This window comes from Dendropsophus ebraccatus, chromosome 6, assembly GCF_027789765.1.
Source record: "Dendropsophus ebraccatus isolate aDenEbr1 chromosome 6, aDenEbr1.pat, whole genome shotgun sequence".
Taxonomy (NCBI): domain Eukaryota; kingdom Metazoa; phylum Chordata; class Amphibia; order Anura; family Hylidae; genus Dendropsophus; species Dendropsophus ebraccatus.
In genome coordinates, this window is record NC_091459.1 from 97,187,604 (window position 1) to 97,209,248 (window position 21,645).

The following is a 21,645-nucleotide window of genomic DNA, read 5'->3' on the forward strand; positions in this document are numbered from 1 at the left end:
ACAGTGCTCTCTGCTGCCACCTCTGTCCATGTCAGGGACTGTGCAGAGCTGCAGCAAATCCCCACAGAAAACCTCTTCTGCTTTCCAGACTGGAAAGAATATACCACTTCCTGCAGGACATACAGAAGCTAAAAAGTACTGGAAGACTTGAGATTTTTTAATAGAAGTAAATTACAAATCCTTTTTTTTTTTTTTTTTTGCTGGAGTACCCCTTTTATTGCAAACTAAATATTAACTGGAGAAAAGATAGGCGTTTTCTCTGGAAAAAAAGTGGGCATGTATTTCTAATGCTGGATAACCCCTTTAATTCAACACAACAGGGCAGCATTCTGTAATCACACCTCATGATATTAATACATCATGCCGGGCGGGGAAACAGTCCAGGTCAGGCATTCAACATCCATGTCATCCGTGTTTCACAGACAAAACACAGAGCCACACGCTCCATTATGTGACTTGTCAGTAGAGATGAGCAAACCGGGTTCGCTTTCGAGTCCATCTGAACCCGAACGTTCGGCATTTCATTAGCGGCGGCTGCTAAAGTTGGATAAAGCTCTAAGGTTGTCTGGAAAACATGGATACAGCCAATGACTATATCCATGTTTTCCACATAGCCTTAGGGCTTTATCCAACTTCAGCAGCCACCGCTAATCAAATGCCCAAAGGTCGGGTTCGGATCGACTCGAGCATGCTCAAGGTTTGCTCATCTCTACTTGTCAGGCTTGTATGGCCGCTATTCAATGAATAGCGGCCGCACAAAACTGACATGTCAGTTTTTGTGTGGCCGATGGCGATCCCGACCGGAGTGTATACTATGTGTATACGCTCCTGCCGGGATATTCCCTAGCAGTATTAATCACGGCTATTGTTGCAAATCAGCAACAACTGCCATGATTAATACTAAACATACGTTGTGTGATCATGGCCTAAAACAGCAAGTGCTACAACCTCACTGATGGGCAGGATGGGAGGACGAACAGCTGATAGAAAGAAATGCATCCTGGGTATTGTAGTACTAAACAACTGCTCAAACAGGAAGTACAACCATGAAACACTGAATTAAAAGGGTACTCCTGTGAAAATCTTTTTCCTTCAAATCAACGGGTATCAGAAACTTATATAGATTTGTAATTTACTTCTATTTAAAAATGTCCAGTCTTTCAGTACTTATCAGCTGCTGTATGTTCTGCAGGAAGTGGTGTATTCTTTCTAGTCCCAGGGCAGACAGGTTAGCAATGCTATATGCCTGTGCAGCTGGTACCCCCTTAAGCCCAACAGAATGATGGGACATGGCAGACATTTATATATAACGAAGGTATATTGGCAAAGAATTAAGACACCTGTATATGCAGAAATGCCCCATTCTTATTGGGATCAGTGAGGCATCTATGTACTGCACAGACACCTTTTGTATTTGTCCAGCTCCTAAACTCTCCATCTGCAGAAAATAAGAATCCTCAAATACAGTACGTGTACACGGGCTGTATAACTGCTTTCCTGTGTGTCTGTATTGTCTGCTTCATCATGAGAATGTATTAAAGGGGTTATCCAGCGAAAATCTTTTTCTTTCAAATCAACCGATATCAGAAAGTTATATAGATTTGTAATTTACTTCTATTAAAAAATCTCCAGTCTTCCCATACGTATTAGCTGCTGTATGTCCTGCAGGAAATGTTTTATTTTCAGTCTGACACAGTGCTCTCTGCTGACATCTCAGGCCCAGACAGAAACTGTACAGAGCAGGAGAGGTTTTCTATGGGGATTTATAGAAAACAGAGACAGAGTTCCTGTCTCAGCCAGAGATGTCAGCAGAGAGCACTGTCTCAGACTGAAAATAAAACATTTCCTGCAGGACATACAGCAGCTAATAAGTATTGGAAGACTTGAGATTTTTAAATAGAAGTAAATTACAAATCTATATAACTTTTTGAAACCAGTTGATCTGAAAGAAAAAGATTTTTGCTGCACAACCCCTTTAACCACTGACAAGGGTCACATAAGATCCGGTCACATAAGATCCGGTCTCCAGCACGCTATACACAGCTGAGCTCAGTAAGCTCCGCCCCTTGATGACGCAGCTCCCTGTCCTAGTGACATGATTGGATGGAAGTTCAGTAGGTTCGGGCTGTGTTGTCTCCCGTATGGTCCCGGTGACCCGCTGGAGAGCAGTGTATTATTACTGTGCGGGTGATGGGGAGTCCATAGCCGCACAGGCTGCAGTCACCCTGCTGGGCGCGGGGTGCTCTCCCCTCCTGGTTACCAGTGTAACAGCCCACATAACGTACCGGACCTGTTGCTAAGCTCCCTGCACTGCCACAGCGGGGCGCCCTCACTGACACTATCCCCGTATCAGCCCGATGACGTGTCTCCCCATCTATCACAATACACGAGTAGTATTCCCGGTAGTGACGCTGGCTGCCGGTGCCCGTTACATAAGGGTGATGCCAGGTAACCGTCACCATAGCGCCGTGTACCTGGTGTCTGATGAGCGAGCAGCAGCGGCACATGTGGGCGTTGTAGTCCGCAGCCTGCCAAGCCTCCTATGACAAGCGTCAAGTGACAGCTGCCTGGAAACTACAACTCCCAGCCTGCACTGCTCCGCGAAGGAGCTTCCCATGAATTGAGCAAGCAGCCCGTGTAGCCCCTCCTAGGATGCTGCTGCTATGTGACACTTACATGTCCTAAAGTGCTGCTAGCTGGGGGGCAGCGAGGTGTGCGATGGGGGGCAGCAGGACCGCGGGCTCTTCCAGGGCTCTGGAGTTCTTCCAGCATCAGGGCGCTCTGGAGCTGCTCGTCTTCAACTTTCTGCTCATCCTGACTATCCTGACCATCTGGCTCTTTAAGAACCGTCGCTTCAGGTTTCTGCATGAGACAGGAGGAGCTATGGTGTATGGTGAGTGGCAGCAGTCTGCCTGGCATCCTGTGTGTCATTAGGGTCACTGCCCTGTAAGGCTGGCATCCTGTTTGTCATCAGGGATACTGCCCTCTAAGGCTGGCACTAAGGCTGGCTGGTGTATAAGTGGCAGCAGTCTGCCTGGCATCCTATGTGTCATCAGTGTCACTGCCCTGTAAGGCTGGCATCCTATGTGTCATCAGGGTCACTGCCCTGTAAGGCTGGCACTCAGGCTGGCTAGAGTATGAGTGGCAGCAGTCTGCCTGGCATCCTATGTGTCATCAGGGATACTGCCCTGTAAGGCTGGCATCCTATGTGTCATCAGTGTCACTGCCCTGTAAGGCTGGCACTAAGGCTGGCTAGAGTATGAGTGGCATCAGTCTGCCTGGCATCCTGTGTGTCATCAGGGATACTGCCCTGTAAGGCTGGCACTAAGGCTGGCTAGAGTATGAGTGGCAGCAGTCTGCCTGGCATCCTATGTGTCATCAGTGTCACTGCCCTGTAAGGCTGGCACTAAGGCTGGCTAGAGTATGAGTGGCAGCAGTCTGCCTGGCATCCTATGTGTCATCAGGGATACTGCCCTGTAAGGCTGGCATCCTATGTGTCATCAGTGTCACTGCCCTGTAAGGCTGGCACTAAGGCTGGCTAGAGTATGAGTGGCAGCAGTCTGCCTGGCATCTTATGTGTCATCAGGGTCACTGCCCTGTAAGGCTGGCACTCAGGCTGGCTGGTGTATAAGTGGCAGCAGTCTGCCTGGCATCCTGTGTGTCATCAGGGATACTGCCCTGTAAGGCTGGCTAGAGTATGAGTGGCAGCAGTCTGCCTGGCATCCTATGTGTCATCAGTGTCACTGCCCTGTAAGGCTGGCACTAAGGCTGGCTAGAGTATGAGTGGCAGCAGTCTGCCTGGCATTCTATGTGTCATCAGGGATACTGCCCTGTAAGGCTGGCACTCAGGCTGGCTAGTGTATGGTGAGTGGCAGCAGCCTGCCTGGCATCCTATGTGTCATCAGGGATACTGCCCTGTAAGGCTGGCATCCTATGTGTCATCAGTGTCACTGCCCTGTAAGGCTGGCACTAAGGCTGGCTAGAGTATGAGTGGCAGCAGTCTGCCTGGCATCTTATGTGTCATCAGGGTCACTGCCCTGTAAGGCTGGCACTAAGGCTGGCTGGTGTATAAGTGGCAGCAGTCTGCTGGCATCCTGTGTGTGATCAGTGATACTGCCCTGTAAGGCTGGCACTCAGGCTGGCATCCTATGTGTGATCAGTGATAGTGCCCTGTAAGGCTGGCACTCAGGCTGGCTGGTGCATGGTGAGTGGCAGCAGTCTGCCTGGCATCCTATGTGTCATCAGTGATACTGCCCTGTGGGGCTGGCACTAAGGCTGGCATCCTGTGTGTGATCAGTGATACTGCACTGTAGGGCTGGCACTCAGTCTGGCTGGTGTATAAGTGGCAGCTCTCCTCCTGGCATTTTGTACGTGATCAGTGTCACTGTTCTGTAGGGCTGGCACTCAGGCTGGCTGGTGTATAAGTGGCAGCTCTCCTCCTGGCATTTTGTACGTGATCAGTGTCACTGTTCTGTAGGGCTGGCACTCAGGCTGGCATCAAGCATGTGATCAATGTCACTGTTCTGTAGGGCTGGCACTCAGGCTGTCTAGACCAGCAGTGAATAGGTTAATACCTAAAGGTATTTGGGGCATGTTCAGGGCAGAGAGACAGGAAGGCAGACTCGGGCTGCCCATCCTGCAGTGCCTTGTTATAAATGCAGACACAGCTCATTTCCTATGTGGGTGCAGACTGTATGCGCTGTGCAGCTGTTGGGAAACTACAACTCCCAGCAAGACATGCTATCAGTGCATGATTGGTGTTAAGCTCCTTTCTTAATGCATTAAGCATTGCCCATCTTAAATATGTGCCGCAAAAGCTTGCTACGTATGCAGTAAACCTATGGACCCCTATTACTCGATGGCTGGAAAAAGAGGGTCATTCAGGCCTCCGCTCTGGTATATGTCACAGTATGCTGTGTGATATAGTGCAGGCGGCTCTATACAGTGTATACAGTAAGGCTGCATTCACACTATGAGTTTAGGTCTCCATTGGGCTTTATGACGGTCTGTTACAATATAAAGTGCATTGTGATTCCCAGCAGGTCCAGTAATGTAATGGTGGTCAACCTGTCATCTGATTTCCAGAGATTTCAGTGAGATTTTCATGACCATGTTCACACAGGGTACATGTTACTTATTATGCTGTTTTCCTCCAGTTGGCGGGTAGTCGCCCCTGCCAAAATATATGGTTACCATGGATATGTCCAAGCAGGGTAAGTTATGGGCACAAGTCCTATTCAGATTTAATAGGGCCTGTGCACAGAACTCACCCAGTGTGGACGTATCCATGGTAACCTGATCTTCTGACACCGATTGTGAAAATGCAACATAATGACAGGTACACCGGGATCCATAAAATAAACGTCCCAGATGAGAATAACCTTTAGGGAATAAACCCACACACCGTATACGCAGCAGATATGCAACAAATACGCAGCAGATTTGTTGGTACAGATTTGATGCTGTGTTCAGTTATTTAGATCTAATCTGCTGCGAGTTTGTTGCGAGTTTGCTGCGAGTTTGCTGCGTATCGCAGCAGTAAATACGCTGCATATACGGTGTGTGGGTTTATACCCTTAAAGCGAATATACCATCAGGTACATCATTTTAAGATTTTTACATCAATAGACTGGCACCAATGCGGGGAGGCTGGTGCCGTGGTCCTTTTTTTCCACTGCAGCCCGGTTCCTGTGCACAGTTCTATTCCTAGGCACTGACCCGGCCTGAAGCCCCGCCCCCAGTGTGGGGAAACCCCTCCTCACTGTGGCGCAGCTCCATTGATTTAATGGAGCTCCATTAAAGAGGAAAGAGCAGAAGGTCACACTGGGGGTGGGTGGGCCGCCTACAGAGCTCCAGGCCGGCCGGTGCCCAGGAATTGACAAATTCGGGAACCGGGCTGCGGTTCAAATAAAGGACTGTGGCACCGGCATCCCCGCCCCAGCACCAGTCTATTGATGTACAAATCTTAAAACAATGTACCTGGTAGTACATTCACTCTACGTGCATTGTGATATATAGAATGTATATGTTGAATCGGGGTCACTTGCATGAGGGTTATTCCACTTACATTACAGCACTAACCATTTACTGCCTGGGAGCCACATGTGGCTGGTGATTCCCCATCTGTATGGCCTACCAGAAGAGCCATGAGTTCAAATCATTTGCACCGACAATAGACAATACTGTAGACGTATCCTAACACCACTTGAGGTTGTATAACTACAGTGTAAGGTGTAATGCTCAAATATTAGGTGCAGTTGTTGGCAAGTCCATGATGTCTCTATGGCTGACATGGTACATAACAGGGGGAGTGGTATCTCTTCATTTCGGCATTGTACGGTGCTCTAGGACAGCTCGTATATTATTATATATAGTAGTTTGGAAGTTACTATGTAACCTCAACTATAGATTGTAAAACCGTTCTATTAAAAGTTTCTAACCAGAAACTGCATATTAGTCTGTGTGTGAAGAGGTCACATATCATATAGTACAGGCAGTTAGTTAGTTTTTTTTAATGGACCCCCTCCCTTTTGATTGGCCCTGCTTATTTTCTGCCCAAAATGTCAGGCACTTGAATAAAAACCTAGATAAATATTTTATACCCGAACATGTTGATTGTAAGAGCACCGATGTATACACAGTCTCCAACTTAGTAGACTGCTGCCCTACATATATTTCCTTGAATGAACCAAGTGCTGAAGCCCAACCTCATGAGGAAGCCACAGACACTGCTGGCGGGCACTGATAAAACCAACTCACTTATGGCCGTTTGTCACTGCAAAGTGAAACACACCTGTCTAAAGCTTGGTTGTTAACAATCTTGCTGCAGTCCGTATTTCTGGATTATTCCCACTGTCTACTGTACTCTTCTCCATTATTCTTCCAGTAATAAGGTTCCCAGGTATTGCCGGAATATAATATGTAACCGGAGATGTGTAATAGGGATTGGAAATCAAGTAGACAATCGATACCTTTCTAATATATAATACCAAAAAAATTAAAGTTCCTGGTGTATTCTTAATAAATTACTGTAGATGGAAATATTCTTGTTGTTTGTCCTATTTTTTAAAGTGCTGACTCCAAACACAGCAAGAGTTATGTACCAGGTCTGGTGCAGGTGAAGAGGTGGCAGTGTGAGCCATGAGCTATATATAAGTACTCCTACAATGCAGCCTATGGCGCTTCTGGCAGGTCTGTACTACGCTCACTTTAGAACTGAGTGCAGGGCTGCTGGAGTTTTCAAAGGGTATCCTGCCACGCAAACAAAATGTTAGGTATCTTTTAAAGTAGTCCCATTTTTTTTATTCCACCATGCCAACCCTCCCCCCAACCCCAACCCCGTTGTAGGCTGGCATGTATACTTACCATCGATGATCTGTTTCCTGCAGTGTGGCATCAGTCCATTGGTATGGTGCCGTTCAGGCCCGGCTGGCTCGCAGGTAAGGAGGCTGGAAGTCAGGCTCTTCAATGTACCTTTATAAGAGCGCTCTTACTGAGATGCATTGGAGACCATGACTTCCGGTCTTCAAAATTACTGTGGAAAGAAGAGGGTCAGAAGGGTACACATACATATGTCACTGCTGTAGACAAACATTGGTACCTCAGCAGTATACCCTGCAAGACTGTTCAGGTATGACCACTTTAGTCACACATACTCAATTCAACTGCGTATTGATTGTTAGAGCCCTATTTCACCAAATGATTATAATCCTATCGATATCAGCCGGTATCAGATTACCGGCCTTTCCGGTCAATAATCGTTTGGTGTAATAGGTCATGTTGAAAGGCAACGATCAGCTGACATGCACAATGTCAATTGATTGTTGTCTTAAAACATAACCTTAAAACATAATCTAAGGATTGTCCGAAAAGCAGGGCTGTATTTACCACTAGGCACCCGTGGTCCGGTGCCTACAGCAGCACTTTGCAGAGGGGAAGCACCTTTTTTTAAAAATTCATTTTTAAGGGTAGCTTCACACGTACCGGATCCGCAGCGAATTTCACTAAGCGAGTTTGCAGCAAAATCCACTGCGGATCCTGTAGTGTGAAGCTGAATGGGTCCTATACACGCAGTGGATCCGCTGCCTGTGTGGGACCCAGCCCCTTTAAACCCCCCACAGCCTGCTTGACACCACGGCTGTGTGACGCTCCCGGCTCCCCTCGCTCATCAGCCAATCAGTGCTGCCATGCAGTGATTGGCTGATGGGGAGTGAGGGGAGCCTCACACAGCCGTGGTGCAGAGCAGGTAATGTATTCTCGGGGCCGGGGCTGCAGGGGGGTTAAAGGGACCGGGTCCCATACATTCAGTGGATCTGCTGCGTGTATAGGACCCATTCAGCTTCACACTACAGGATCCGCAGTGGTTTTCGCTGCAAACTCACATGATGAAATCCGCTGCGGATCCGGTACGTGTGAAGCTACCCTAAGTCTCCCACCTCCCGTTCAGGCTTTTTGGGGGTTACGGTGGTATTGGTCAGGTCTGGTATGACAGTGTTATCCAGTCACAGTATAGCAGTATTGTTTACATCTGGGGGGGGGGTGTTATCCAGTCACAGTATGGCGGTATTGGTCAGGTCTGGTATGGCAGTGTTATCCAGTCCCAGTATGGTGGTATTGGTCAGGTCTGGCGGTGTTATCCAGTCAAAGTATGGCGGTATTGGTCAGGTCTGGTGTGGCAGTGTTATCCAGTCACAGTGTGGCGGTGTTGTTCAGGTCTGGTCTGGTGGTGTTAGCCAGTCGCAGTATGGAAGTATTGGTAAGGTCTGGTATGGCGGTGTTAAATGTGACGCCTGGAGCTATTACCTACCAATCTACCAATCCTGTGGTGAGAATTCCTTCAGGCAATATGCTGCTCTAATTGATTTTATGTGGAAATTAGTTTGCCCCTCTCTGCTTGTTGTCTGGGCATGTAATATCGCCGGCAGTGGGCGGAGAACGAGGAGCAAGTGAGCAAGTGATGAGAGGAGCAAGTCACGTGAAGAGCAAGTGACATGACAGGTTGGCACTCGCTTGCTCCTTGGTATCAGGCCGTGTAAAGGGGCTCTTAGACTGTAATGTGTAAGCAAGCAAGGGGGGTTGTGGAAAAGCGTGTGCTCTGTTGCATGGCAGTTTCTGGGTCAAAGTTCAGAGAGGAAACCAGGAATTGATTAGATCCATGTGGGAGAGGAACAGTACCGTGATTTGTTTAATGTTTTACCACATCTCTGACAGCTCCTTTATATACACTTCCTTTACATTTAGCAACTTTACTACCAACCTTGTGCTCCATGATAAAACCCCTTCAAGGCTTCATTTGTATCTTCTTTTCCTGTCATGCAGTTATGTGCCAGGCTGCCAGCGTGTGACTTGGGGTTCAAGTTTAGCAGGATTTAACTTACGGAGTTTTCTTAAGTAGAGATGAGTGAACTTCAAACTCTCTGAATTTGATTACCGGTGGCTGTAGAAGTCAGATGCAGCTCTAAGGCTGCCTGGAGAACATGGACTAACCCAAACATGCTCCAAGTTCACTCATCTCTCGTCCTAAAGCGAATGTACCCTCAGGTACAATCCATTAAGGTTATTTTGCCTTAATGGATTGGCGCTAGCGCAGGGATGCCGTCGGCGCACTCCTTTTTATGAGCCGATACCCTTTTCCGCGCATGGTACCGGTCTTTTTGGTAGCACCAGAATACCTTAATGCTCCCAAAAAGGCCCATGGCAGCTTATTGGCGCAGTATTATGGCCTGTATGAGACCTCAGGGGAAACTAGACCCCTTGAGATAACAGCAGTCAGCCTGTACATTATGGGTTTTAAGTGGAGCTACAAATTTGAAACATGAGATAAATATATATATATATATATATATATATATATATATATACAGCAAAACAAATAAACAAACAAACAACTCTGGTATATTTTACACATCCCTGATAAATATACATACATTTCAATATATTTGGTCTTGATTCAGTCATTCATACCTCTACACACTGCAGGAGATGGGGGGGCAGGTATCTCTCTAGGGTACTGACGGGGAGACCTGATGGACGTGGGGAGTGTATAGCTGTCACTGAGAAATAGTCCAGTGAGAATTATTATGACTCAAAATAAGAAGAAAGTGTGCAAACAGCTACTGCAGATGTTACATTAGTGTGACTATAGGCCGTATGCATGAAAGGATTCCCTTCCTGTTTGGTAATTCTTTACCGCTGTGTGCATGACTGATAGACCTTGTGTGACTGTCCTATTCATCAAAGACAAGATATTTAAAAAAAAAAGTATTATAATAATAAAATTATGTGTATATATATTTATTTTTTTCACAGTTCATACTATCAGCAACTTTCAGTAAACAGTAACTTGGCATATTGTGTATTGCAGGTGTTACAGCTCTGGCTAACAGTTGATCATTAGAGGTATCAGAACAGAAGAGTTCTTGTTGCAAACATTTTGGTTTCATTGCGTCACTGACTGACATGGCATTCTGACATGGCAGCTGAAGGGGAATGTGGGACAGAGGTGTAGCTAGGCTCTCCTGCACCCGGGGCAAAGATTCAATTTGCCCCCCCCCCCCCGTATGTGCAGTAAGCACAGGGGAGCCCATGTACATATATATTTATATATATATATATATATATATATAAAAAAAAATTTATGAAATTTAGGTGAGCGATAGTTTAGATGAGCGATTCGGTAATCTCTACTGGCAGCACTAGTGTGGTGGTCACAATATGGGATACATAATGTCATATTTACTGTGTACCTGCAATGTTCACATTTAAAATTTGGTCCCTAAGTACCTTAACAGAGGCGCCGTTGTCTCTGCTCCCTGCTGTCTGTACCTGAGGAGGCGCCGTTGTCTCCGCTTCCTGCTGTCTGTACCTGTGAATTAGGAGTCGGCGTTGTCTCCCCACCCTGCTGTCTGTACCTGAGGAGGCGCCGTTGTCTCTGCTCCCTGCTGTCTGTACCTGAGGAGGCGCCGTTGTCTCCGCTCCCTGCTGTCTGTACCTGAGGAGGCGCTGTTGTCTCCGCTCCCTGCTGTCTGTACCTAAGGAGGCGCCGTTGTCTCCGCTCCCTGCTGTCTGTACCTGAGGAGGCGCCGTTGTCTCCGCTCCCTGCTGTCTGTACCTGAGGAGGCGCCGTTGTCTCCGCTCCCTGCTGTCTGTATCTGTGGAGGTGCAGTTGTCTCCGCTACCTGCTGTCCGTACCTGTGAATTAGGAGGCGAAGCTTCCTGATCTATCTCCAGCGTGACACCCAGTGTAATGTGATTCTATGGTGCCGTCTCCAAATGCACAGGTACGCTCAGCAGTAGAGCCGATCAAACTTCGGGAAATCCTAGGTTCAATTGAACTCGAACATTCACAAACCTTCCGCGTTAGACTGCTGATGCCTTCCCGGTCCGTGGGGAAGGAGGAGAGTACCCAGCTATTACCTAGGCTGAATCCTAGAATTTCAGTCGGTACCCTGGCTGTCTCCTCCTTCCCCACGGACCGGGAAGGCATCAGCAATCTAATGCGGCAGGTTCATGAATGTTCGAGTTCTTTAGAACCTAGGATTTCCCGAGATTCGATCACCTCCCCTCAGCAGCGGAGACAACAGCAGTAATACCTCCAGTAAGATTTTCCATCACCAAATTCAAAATAGAAATAATTTAGAAAAATGACAGGTACAGGTGCTTTATAGATCGGCGTAGAGAACCTTGGCTCTCCAGCTGTTGCAAAACTACAATTCCCATCATACATAGACAGTCAAAGCTAAAACTTTGGCAGTCCAGACATGACGGGAGTTGTAGTTCTGCAACAGCTGGAGAGCCAAGGTTCCCTTCCCCTGCAGATAGTAGGTGAGGTTTATATAAATGTGATATATATTTGGAGAGGGCAGTTATTAAGGGTTTAAGTATAGAATAATGTACAGCCAGATCAGACCCCTAAATAGACATTGGACCCCAACTCTCTTATGTCCCCCCCCATCCCAGACAAGCATCACCCTGTCCCCCCCTGCCCCCCTTCCCAGACTGTGCACTCCTGATTGTCCTCCCCCTCCCACACACCTGTATTTTCTTTCTTCCTCCTCCTCCATAGTGCAGTGTACATACAGGACCTGCAGTGACATCATAGTCACATGTCAAGGTCCTTCACCATCTCTTTCCTGTACTGTTTCGCCCTAATTTGAGCAAAATCGCGGTAAAAACGCAGCAATTTTGCGCAATTTATAGCTAAACAGCAGCCAGGAGACAGGACATTATGGGAAATACCTCTTTTGATGAAGTAAAAATCTCCCCTGCCTGACAGAGCAGGAGGCTTCCAGGCTGCCTCATCCACTGTGATCCTTCTCTCTCTGCTCCCTGTGATGGGGCCCCCCCTGGTCTCGGCGCCCAGGGCAGCTGCCCCCCTTGCCCCCCCCTAGCTACGGCCCTGATGTGGGATACTAGACCAATGATGTTACTGTACTAAAAACATCTGCAGCCATGACACTATCTCAGTATCCATTGTAGTGTCCAATCCTGAGCCTCACGTTGTGCCATACTTACATCAAAAGTCCCTGTACAGTCCCTGACAGAAGTTCCTTCGCTTATCCATGTTGTGGAAACCAAAGGTTATAACCTGACCTAAAATTCATCCATTGGTTTTAGAAATCACTCATATAAAAGCTGAAACCCTCCCAAACGAGTTTCTTGTACCGAAAATAATTTTGCTTCACTGCTGAAATATTGATCAGTTAATGGACACAGAAAGGTCAGATTTTGGCAAGACAAAAGTTTTGTCGCCCTACAGAAAGTAATGTGAAAATGAAACAAATAATTCACTTCAAATACAAAGATACGGTATAAAAAGAACTCCAGCACTCCAGACCTTCACTTGAACTGCAACTTTAGCTCTGACAACATGCCAAACATCCACCCTGCGACCAAAGCCTTGATTATCAAGAGGCTAAAGACCAGATCCACTGCGGAGGTGGCTGCCACCTTTAATGTGTCTCAGCATCAAGTACAAAAAATTAAAAAAGATTTGAAGAGACTGGAGATGTTTTTGACAAGCCCAGGTCCGGCACACCCCGAAAGACAACTGCTCAGGAGGAACATTTGTTGGTTCAAAAACCAAACGCCAGCCCCTCTTCCACTGCAGCACAGCTCCAACAAGGCTGGTCACCTCCAGGGCCGTTTCTAGGTAATTTTGACTACAGGGCGAATCTTGCTAGAATCGCCCCCCCCCCCCCCCCCCTGCAAGTGATGTCAAGGGGAGGGGGGGGGGGGGCGATTGTTGCTATGGAGAAGCGGTGTGTGTATTATGAGCTGTGTTATTCAACCTTTTTTTTTTAACTTGAGGCAAAAAAAAGTAATTCAGTGACTCACAGGTGACGTCTTCTTTGATCTGAGGCGTCACTTTTCCCCTCCATCTGGCCCAGACCTCCATGATGATTTCTTGCAGCCACAATTCATCTCTTCTGAACCTGCCAGACAAACATCTTAGGCTCCGCACTTTTACAACTTCCACTTCTTTGTGTCATATGCAGTAAAGTCAGTAGGTATGTGGGTTGCCCCCTGTAGGAAGGATCCCCTGCTGTGTCCTCCATATAGTAACAATGCCCCCTGCTTTGCCTCTATATAGTAATAATGCCCACTGTGCAGTACCCAAATAGTAATCCCCCCTGTGCTGTCCCCATAGTAACAATACCTTCTGTGCTCCTCCTTATAGTAATAATCCACCAGTGCTCCCCTTATAGTAATAATCCCCCTAGTGCTCCCCCTTATAGTAATAATCCCCCCAGTGCCCCCCCTTACAGTAATAATCCCCCCAGCGCTCCCCCTTACAGTAATAATCCCCCCAGCGCTCCCCCTTATAGTAATAATCCCCCCAGTGCCCCCCTCTTGTAGTAATAATCCCCCCAGTGCTCCCCCTTATAGTAATAATCCCCCAGTGCTCCCCCTTGTAGTAATAATCCCCCCAGTGCTCCCCCTTACAGTAATAATCCCCCCAGTGCTCCCCTTATAGTAATAATCCCCCCAGTGCTCCCCCTTATAGTAATAATCCCCCCAGTGCTCCCCCCTAATAGTAATAATCCCCCCAGCGCTCCCCCTTATAGTAATAATCCCCCCAGTGCTTCCCCTTATAGTAATAATCCCCCCAGTGCCCCCCTCTTGTAGTAATAATCCCCCCCAGTGCTCCCCCCTAATAGTAATAATCCCCCCAGTGCTCCCCCTTGTAGTAATAATCCCCCCAGTGCTCCCCCTTACAGTAATAATCCCCCCAGTGCTCCCCTTATAGTAATAATCCCCCCAGTGCTCCCCCTTATAGTAATAATCCCCCCAGTGCTCCCCTCTAATAGTAATAATCCCCTCAGTGCTCCCCCTTGTAGTAATAATCCCCCAGTGCTCCTCCTTACAGTAATAATCCCCCCAGTGCTCCCCCTTACAGTAATAATCCCCCCAGTGCTCCCCCTAATAGTAATAATCCCCACAGTGCTCCCCCTAATAGTAATAATCCCCCCAGTGCTCCCCCTTATAGTGATAATCCCCCCAGCCCAGTGCTCCCCCCTAATAGTAATAATCCCCCCAGTGCTCCCCCTTATAGTGATAATCCCCCCAGCCCAGTGCTCCCCCCTAATAGTAATAATCCCCCCAGTGCTCCCCCTTATAGTGATAATCCCCCCAGCCCAGTGCTCCCCCCTAATAGTAATAATCCCCCCAGTGCTCCCCTTATAGTGATAATCCCCCTAGTGCTCCCCCTTATAGTAATAATCCCCCCAGTGCTCCCCCTTATAGTAATAATTGCCCCAGTGCTCCCCCCTAATAGTAATAATCCCCCCAGTGCTCCCCCTTATAGTGATAATCCCCCCAGCCCAGTGCTCCCCCCTAATAGTAATAAACCCCCCAGTGCTCCCCCTTATAGTGATAATCCCCCCAGCCCAGTGCTCCCCCTTAATAGTAATAATCCCCCCAGTGCTCCCCCTTACAGTAATAAATAATCCCCCCAGTGCTCCCGCTTACAGTAATAATCCCCCGGTGCTCCCACTAATAGTAATAATCCCCCTGTACTCTCCCCATAGTAATAGTAATACCCCCCTTTGTGATTTTCCCCTATAGCAACACTGCCCCCCACCCCCAGACCCCCCCCCCGTCCCCCCCGCTAAATACACACACACAAAAGAAAATAAAAACACATTATACTCACCTTATCCTGGCATACGGCGGGGTCCTTCTCTCTTCTCATCTTCTCCCCAAGCCTGCGCGGAACAGGATGCCCCAGCAGAGAAGATGCGTGCGGTGGCGGCGGCCTGGCGGTGGCGGCTGAGCGCGGTCCGGGGGAGCTGCAGGCAGGGGTCAATAATGCGGAGCTGCGGGCAATAATGTGGCAGGTGATGGGCCGAGCGCAGGGGTAGATGATGGGGCGGGCGTGCGGGCGGCACGCACGGCGCTGAGTGAGGTCCGGAGGGTGCACCAGCGCCCCCTATCTGTCGGCGCCCCGTGCGATCGCCCGGCCCGCCCGCCGCTAGAAACGGCCCTGGTCACCTCAAGTCCCTGTGTCAGCTCGAACAGTTTGTAGGATTATGTCTGGAAATGGCCTCCATGGTGGAATCAGTGCCCAGATGCCAGCACTAAACAAAAGGCAAATAAAAAACGGTGTGGCATTGGTCAAGGCTCACAGCCTGCTAAATGGATGGACGCTTGATAAGTGGCAGAAGTTGGATTTCTCGGAATCTTTCGTTGAATTATACCACAGCCGCCTCATATACTGCAGGAGACCTACTGGAGCCCATATGGGGCCAAGATACGTCCAGAAAACAGTTACGTTTGGTAGTGGAAAGATCATGGTCTGGGGTTACATTCAGTATGGGGTGTGCAAAACATTTGCAAGGTTGAAGGTAATACCAATAGCCTAAAATATCAAGAAGTATTAGCTACCTCTTACATTTCCAATCATAACAGGAGTAAAATTTTGCATTGGGATGGTGCTCCATCTCATACATCCATCTCTACATCATAGTTCCTCAAGGCAAAGAAGATCAAGATGCTCCAGGACTGGCCAGCTCAGTCACCAGACATGTACGTCATTGAGTAGGTTTGGGGTAGGATGAAAGAGGAAGCTTAGAAGAAAAAAAAGAATCTTGATGACCTCTGGGAGGCATGGAAGACGGCATTCTCTGCTATTCCTGATGACCTCATCAATAAATTGTATGAATATTTGTGGAAATGCATGGATGCCGTCCTTCAAGCTCATGGAAGTCACACAAAATATTAGATATGGCTCTAATAGCAGCACAACTTCATTCACCAATGTTAGGAAACATAGCTTTGAAGTGAATTATTTGTTCGATTTTCGCATTACTTTCTGTGGGTGACAAAACTTTTGTTTTACCAAAATCGGACCTTTCTGTGTTCATTAAGTGATCAATATTCCAGCAGTGACGCAAATTTATTTTCGTTAAAAAAAATTCATTTGGGAGGGTTTCAGCTTTCATATGAGTGATTTCTAAAACCAATGGATGAATTTTAAGTCAGGTTATAAGCTTTGGTTTCCACAACATGGAGAAGCGACAGAACTTCTGTCAGGGACTGTAGTGCACTGGATCATGTTTATATTGCTCTTATGCTTATGTGCTACATCTGATTGTATGTGTATTGGCTGGTTTAGGAGGTGTACAATCCTATTTGGGTGTATGCTTTGCTTCTGACTTGGACTGTTTTTTCAGCTTATTTATAATGCACTGAATGGGTTAAAATATATAGTGAAATAAATTGTTGACGTCTCAGCTACGCAACTTAGGGTAGGAACCTGTGGGGGTCGTTCTACAATTCTGAATAACCTGTAATAACAAATTGTATGAGTGTTTTACCTCTAATAGATATGAGTTGATACATTATGAACCTCTCAAGAGACGGCATAAAGAGGCTGCAAAACTTGTATAACTCAGGGTATATCGATTACCGTCATCTCTTGTGAATACTACAAGTGCATCATACTAACCGCCTGCTACGAAGTCTGGACAACTTGAGAGGTCAAATATAACAAATGGCCTTGCTGTATGACACATGCCTGAAAAAAAATAAATAAATATATATATATATATATATATATATGGGAATATGTGCACAGGAGACGCCAGCCATTTGTAGCATGTTTGTTGCATGTACAGTATATGTCAGCAGTGTTTGAATAGCAAACATGTCTGTGTTACATTTTGTGCATATGTCACGCATGCTTGTGTAGGTTATGATATGATCTCCGTATGTGTGATTATTCAGACTTGAACAAAAGGGTAATATTTCTTCTTGCTTCCCCTGCAATACTGGAAATTCTTGGAAGAAAAATATGCAGAACGAATGATGCCACCTTTTGGAGGTTTCTCTTTTTTTCAAGTAAATGTTTCATTTGAAGCCATAGAACATGGCTGAGGGTTTTAAGTTTTTTTTTTTTTTTAAGTTTAAATCAACTGGTGTCAGATAGTTATACAGATTAGTTAACTGCTTCTATTTAAAAATCTTAAATCTTTCAGTACTTATCAGCTGCAATACTAAATCCCAATAGAAAACCTTTCCTGCTTCGGATAATTCCTGTCACAGACAAAGGTGGCAGCAGAGAGCACTGTGTCTGGCTGAAAAGAATTGACCTCTTTTGCAGGGCATACAGCAGAGGATAACTACTGGAAGACTTGAGACTTTTGAGTACAAGTAAATCACAAATCTATATAACCTCTTGACACCCCTTTTAAAGGGAAAATGAACAGATGAGTGTGCTAACAAACCTGCTGATATCTCCTTGCAGACACCTACATCATCTTCCAGGCACCCGTCATGTTTTCTTTGTAGCCCCCCCCCCCCCCACACGTTTTACAGAACTTTAATCCAAATAAAAATTTAAATTAGCTCCTCAGCCACCAGCCATCCAGTGCACCATGTGGCTTGCCTGCCACCTCCTTCGGTCATGTCGTCCTAAAGACTGGCCTGTTTATGCATAACTGAATATGCATAGATAGACATAACCGAAGAAGGCGGCAGGTGGGCCGAACGGTGCTTTGGTAGGCAGAAGAATACGACTTCCAAAAGGCCCCCAGTGCTGCTGTGGCGAATCCTTCAGCAGATGGTGTTATGCCGGACCTTCTAATCGGGGTATTGTGGCTGCTGGGTGGGTATGGGTCACTTGGGCACTTGTCATGGTAGCCTGGAGTGGGTTTGAATGACCCAAGTGTATTATGGTGTGTAGGTGCAAAAATGACTGGCAGAGTCCAGTGACCAAAATAGCGTCCTTTAACTGAGATTTTTCAGTGCAACTATAAAGGGAGGCTTTTTGTAACTGTAGGTGCAGGTGAGAGGTAGAAGTAGCAGAAACAACAGAAGTTAGAGTAGAGGAGCATCTTGAGGGACCTGTCAAAATTAGCTTTGTACTCTGCCGGGATAGTGTAATTGAAAGAAGAAAACTCGCACTCATGTACTTGACCGCCAAATACCCTATAAGGGTAGTACAAGGCCCCAGGTCCCTGCGCTGGGTGAAGCAGATTTCCCAAAACTTTCCAGGATAGTCGTGTTACATAGTTACATAGTTAATACAGTTGAAAAAAGACACATGTCTGTTACACAGTAGAATACGTAGGCTAGTTGCAGCTTCGTTCTTCTAGGGTCAGTGCCTAACTGGATACGGGTCACTGCCCTGTTCTGTGTTGAAAATATCCCTGGCATGGCCAAGGTAATCCTCAGGATGTCCTTTCCTCCTGAGGGGTTTAGCAGTGCATGCTAGTGGTTGCTGACATCAGAAATAAAGTTCAATCTCTTGGTTCCTGACAAGGGTCCTGGCCTAAGCCAGGCCCTGGCTTCACTGCAGCAGAAACTGTGTCTCTTTTGTGGCTCCCCCTAGTGAACTGACTAGAGAACAACCCTCCCACCAGGAACTAACCTCCTTTTATAGGGGCAAAATAAGCCTCTCTGTGATTGGTGGGGTGGCATGTTCAAAAGAAAGGAGCGTGAAGATAGGATAGAAAAAGAGGGAAAACAGACCTGCACCTGTAACAGGAGGAAAAGAGACATAAACAGTTTAAAGGGGTGCTTCGGCGGGGGGGCACTTTTTTGGGGGGACCGGGGAGGAGGTGGTTGAAATAAAAGACGTCCACTTACCTCCCTGGTTCCAGCGGCGGGTCCCGCATCACGGCGCTCCGGTGCCCGGCTCCCGGCCGCTTCCTGGTGTCTGACGCGGGCCCGAGACGTGACGTCTCAGGTCCTCTCAGCCACTCAGTGAAGGAGGCGTGATCCGTTTGAAGTCCGCTCGGATCCCGCCTCCTTCACTGAGTGGCTGAGCGGCCCTGAGACGTAGCGTCTCGGGCGGCGTCAGACACCCGGAAGCGGCCGGGAATCGGGGACCGGAGCGCCGTGATGCGGGACCCGCCGCTGGAACCGGGGAGGTAAGTGGACGTCTTTTATTTCAGCCACCTCCTCCTCGGTCCCCCCAAAAAAGTGCCCCCACACTGGAGCACCCCTTTAACTCAGTGTTCAAAGCATACAGAAAACCACAGTAGTGACACCTAGTGGGAAAACACAGAACACCTCTGACCGTATCCCACTGTGAGAACCTGAACCGAGTTTTTCCGGTGGAATAGCAAGTTAGTGGCACACCTGTACTGGGACACTACACTGCAAATAAGATCATTTATACATTTCATTTGGATTAAAGCATGTTACTTCTTTCATCCTCCCCGACACTGCATAAAAATCACCTCAGCCTGGAGTCATCCTTTAAGCCAAGCCAGAAATCTCTCCAGAAGGAGGATTACCCATCTATTACCCATCTGTAGATCTTTATCTCTCATTCCGTCTTGGGGTGCCTTTACACATAGAGATTTATCTGACAGTTTATTGAAGCCAAAGCCAGGAACAGACTATAAACCGAGTACAGGTCATAAAGTAAAGACTGAGATTTTGCCTCTTTTCAAATCCTTTCATGGCTTTGGCACTCTTAGTTTAAATCCCGAGTCATATTTTAAGGCTTTTCACTTGAAAGGAAAGTTACCTTCAAAAGGTGGCGTCAGATGCAAGAGAGGTTGCTTTGCCCCAAAGTGCAGTTTGTCATTTGATGCAACCTCTCTTGCATCAGTCCATCATATAAGAGATAAAAAATAACGGAGCAAGCGGATGGTACTGATGGGACTGTCATCATCTGCATTTTTTTTGCACAGATTGAGAAATCCTTATCAGCTTTGAAATTAATGGGAAAGCATAAGTTTTAGTTTTTTTTACAGTGAAATCTGTAGGACAACAGATGGAAAAAATAATTAGAAATACTGATCAGTTTGATGGCACAATGCATGAATCTTTGGAAGTCTTATTCCGGTCATATAACCTACACTAATTGAAGTTTTTTTTCTATGGCATTCATAATAGCTGATGATAATGTGATAGAGCTTCCTGTCATTATGCTGAGTTTTGTTAAGCAAAGAACTCCGCTCCTCTACATCTGTATATATACTTCAGTGTGTTTGTTGGAGCGAATGACGTTGTGAGAGCTCCTCTATATCTGATAGCATTGTATGGTTTGACAAGGTCATGCTTCCTGGAGAGAGGAGGCTAATGCTTTCCTCTTTTACAAGTAGAGTGCTATGCTGAAGTCGTGCTTGGCAATGTCTGAAGTGTTGTGACCTTTTCCAGTACATAATGATTTTGTCTTCTTTCTCTTACATGTCATCATTTACATGGGCCACTTACTTTACATGCCTGTTGGCCATCTATTATACTTTATGTTGCAAGGTTTGCAATAAATTAACAACAAAAAAATCAAATTTTTCTGTTTTCGTTAAAGTCATATATCTTAAGCCATAAGAACCTTGTGACGGATCTGTATAGCAGATAAATAGGTTCCTGTTATAACATGTATTCAAGATGTCTCATCTTCATTAGTTTTTAGTTGTTTGGTATTCTTTTTTTTATTTTTAAAGGAATTTGTCAGCTCTCGGGCCTTACCTAAGGTGCTGGCAGTGTGCTGTAGCTGGCAGTCCCCTTGTGAGCATGGTAGCTTTTTGTAATTATTCGTGGAATGGATTATGCACAATCTCACATCTCCTACTGTAATGAAGTGTCAAAGAGGAGTTGTTTTTGACACACTCTAGCACGCCTCACCACTCCTTTCTCCTCCTTCTTCATAATCAATGCTGCCCGGCCTCCTGCTCGCTCAGCTGTCAGTCAGTGTCTCTGATCGCAGATCAGTCCTCTGTAGGCAGTTTATGTCTGAAAGAAACACTGTGTTAGAGCTGTGGTCTAGGGGTAACTTCCCTGTCTACAGACCTGCCTGCAGTTCATTTGTTGGTTCAAATCCCTGTTGAAATTGAGTGGATTGTCGCCATTTAATGTCAAGTAATTGCTGTTATTTTAAAACAACGGCCATTGTTTTGAAATACTGGCCATTATTTCAAAACATCCACTCGATTTCAACACTGTGTGAACATAGCCTTTCTGTGTTTCAAATCCACTCCTAATTTTGGTTGCAAACACTGGCTGACAGCTGAGCGGGCAGGAGGCCAGGCAGCATTGATTATTCATGAAGAAGAGGGAGGAGGAAGGAGTGGTGAGGTGTGCCAGAGTGTGGCACAAACAACTCCTCTTTGACTCTTCATTACAGTAGGATTGTGCATAATTCATTGCACGGACAAATTACCAAAAGTCACCATGCTCTCTAAGGGACTG

The 21,645-nt window shown here is 46.7% G+C and overlaps 1 protein-coding gene across 1 annotated transcript in view; it reads left to right on the forward strand.

Annotated features, from left to right (window-relative positions):
* The first annotated feature begins 2,535 nt into the window (after positions 1–2,535).
* The window catches only part of SLC9A9 (solute carrier family 9 member A9), a 540,762-nt gene continuing 521,652 nt past the window's right edge, over positions 2,536–21,645 (forward strand). The window contains exon 1 of the mRNA XM_069975404.1: positions 2,536–2,893. Within this exon, the coding sequence (XP_069831505.1) occupies positions 2,719–2,893 (175 nt within the window). The 5' untranslated portion in view covers positions 2,536–2,718. The remainder of the gene's footprint in view (positions 2,894–21,645) is intronic.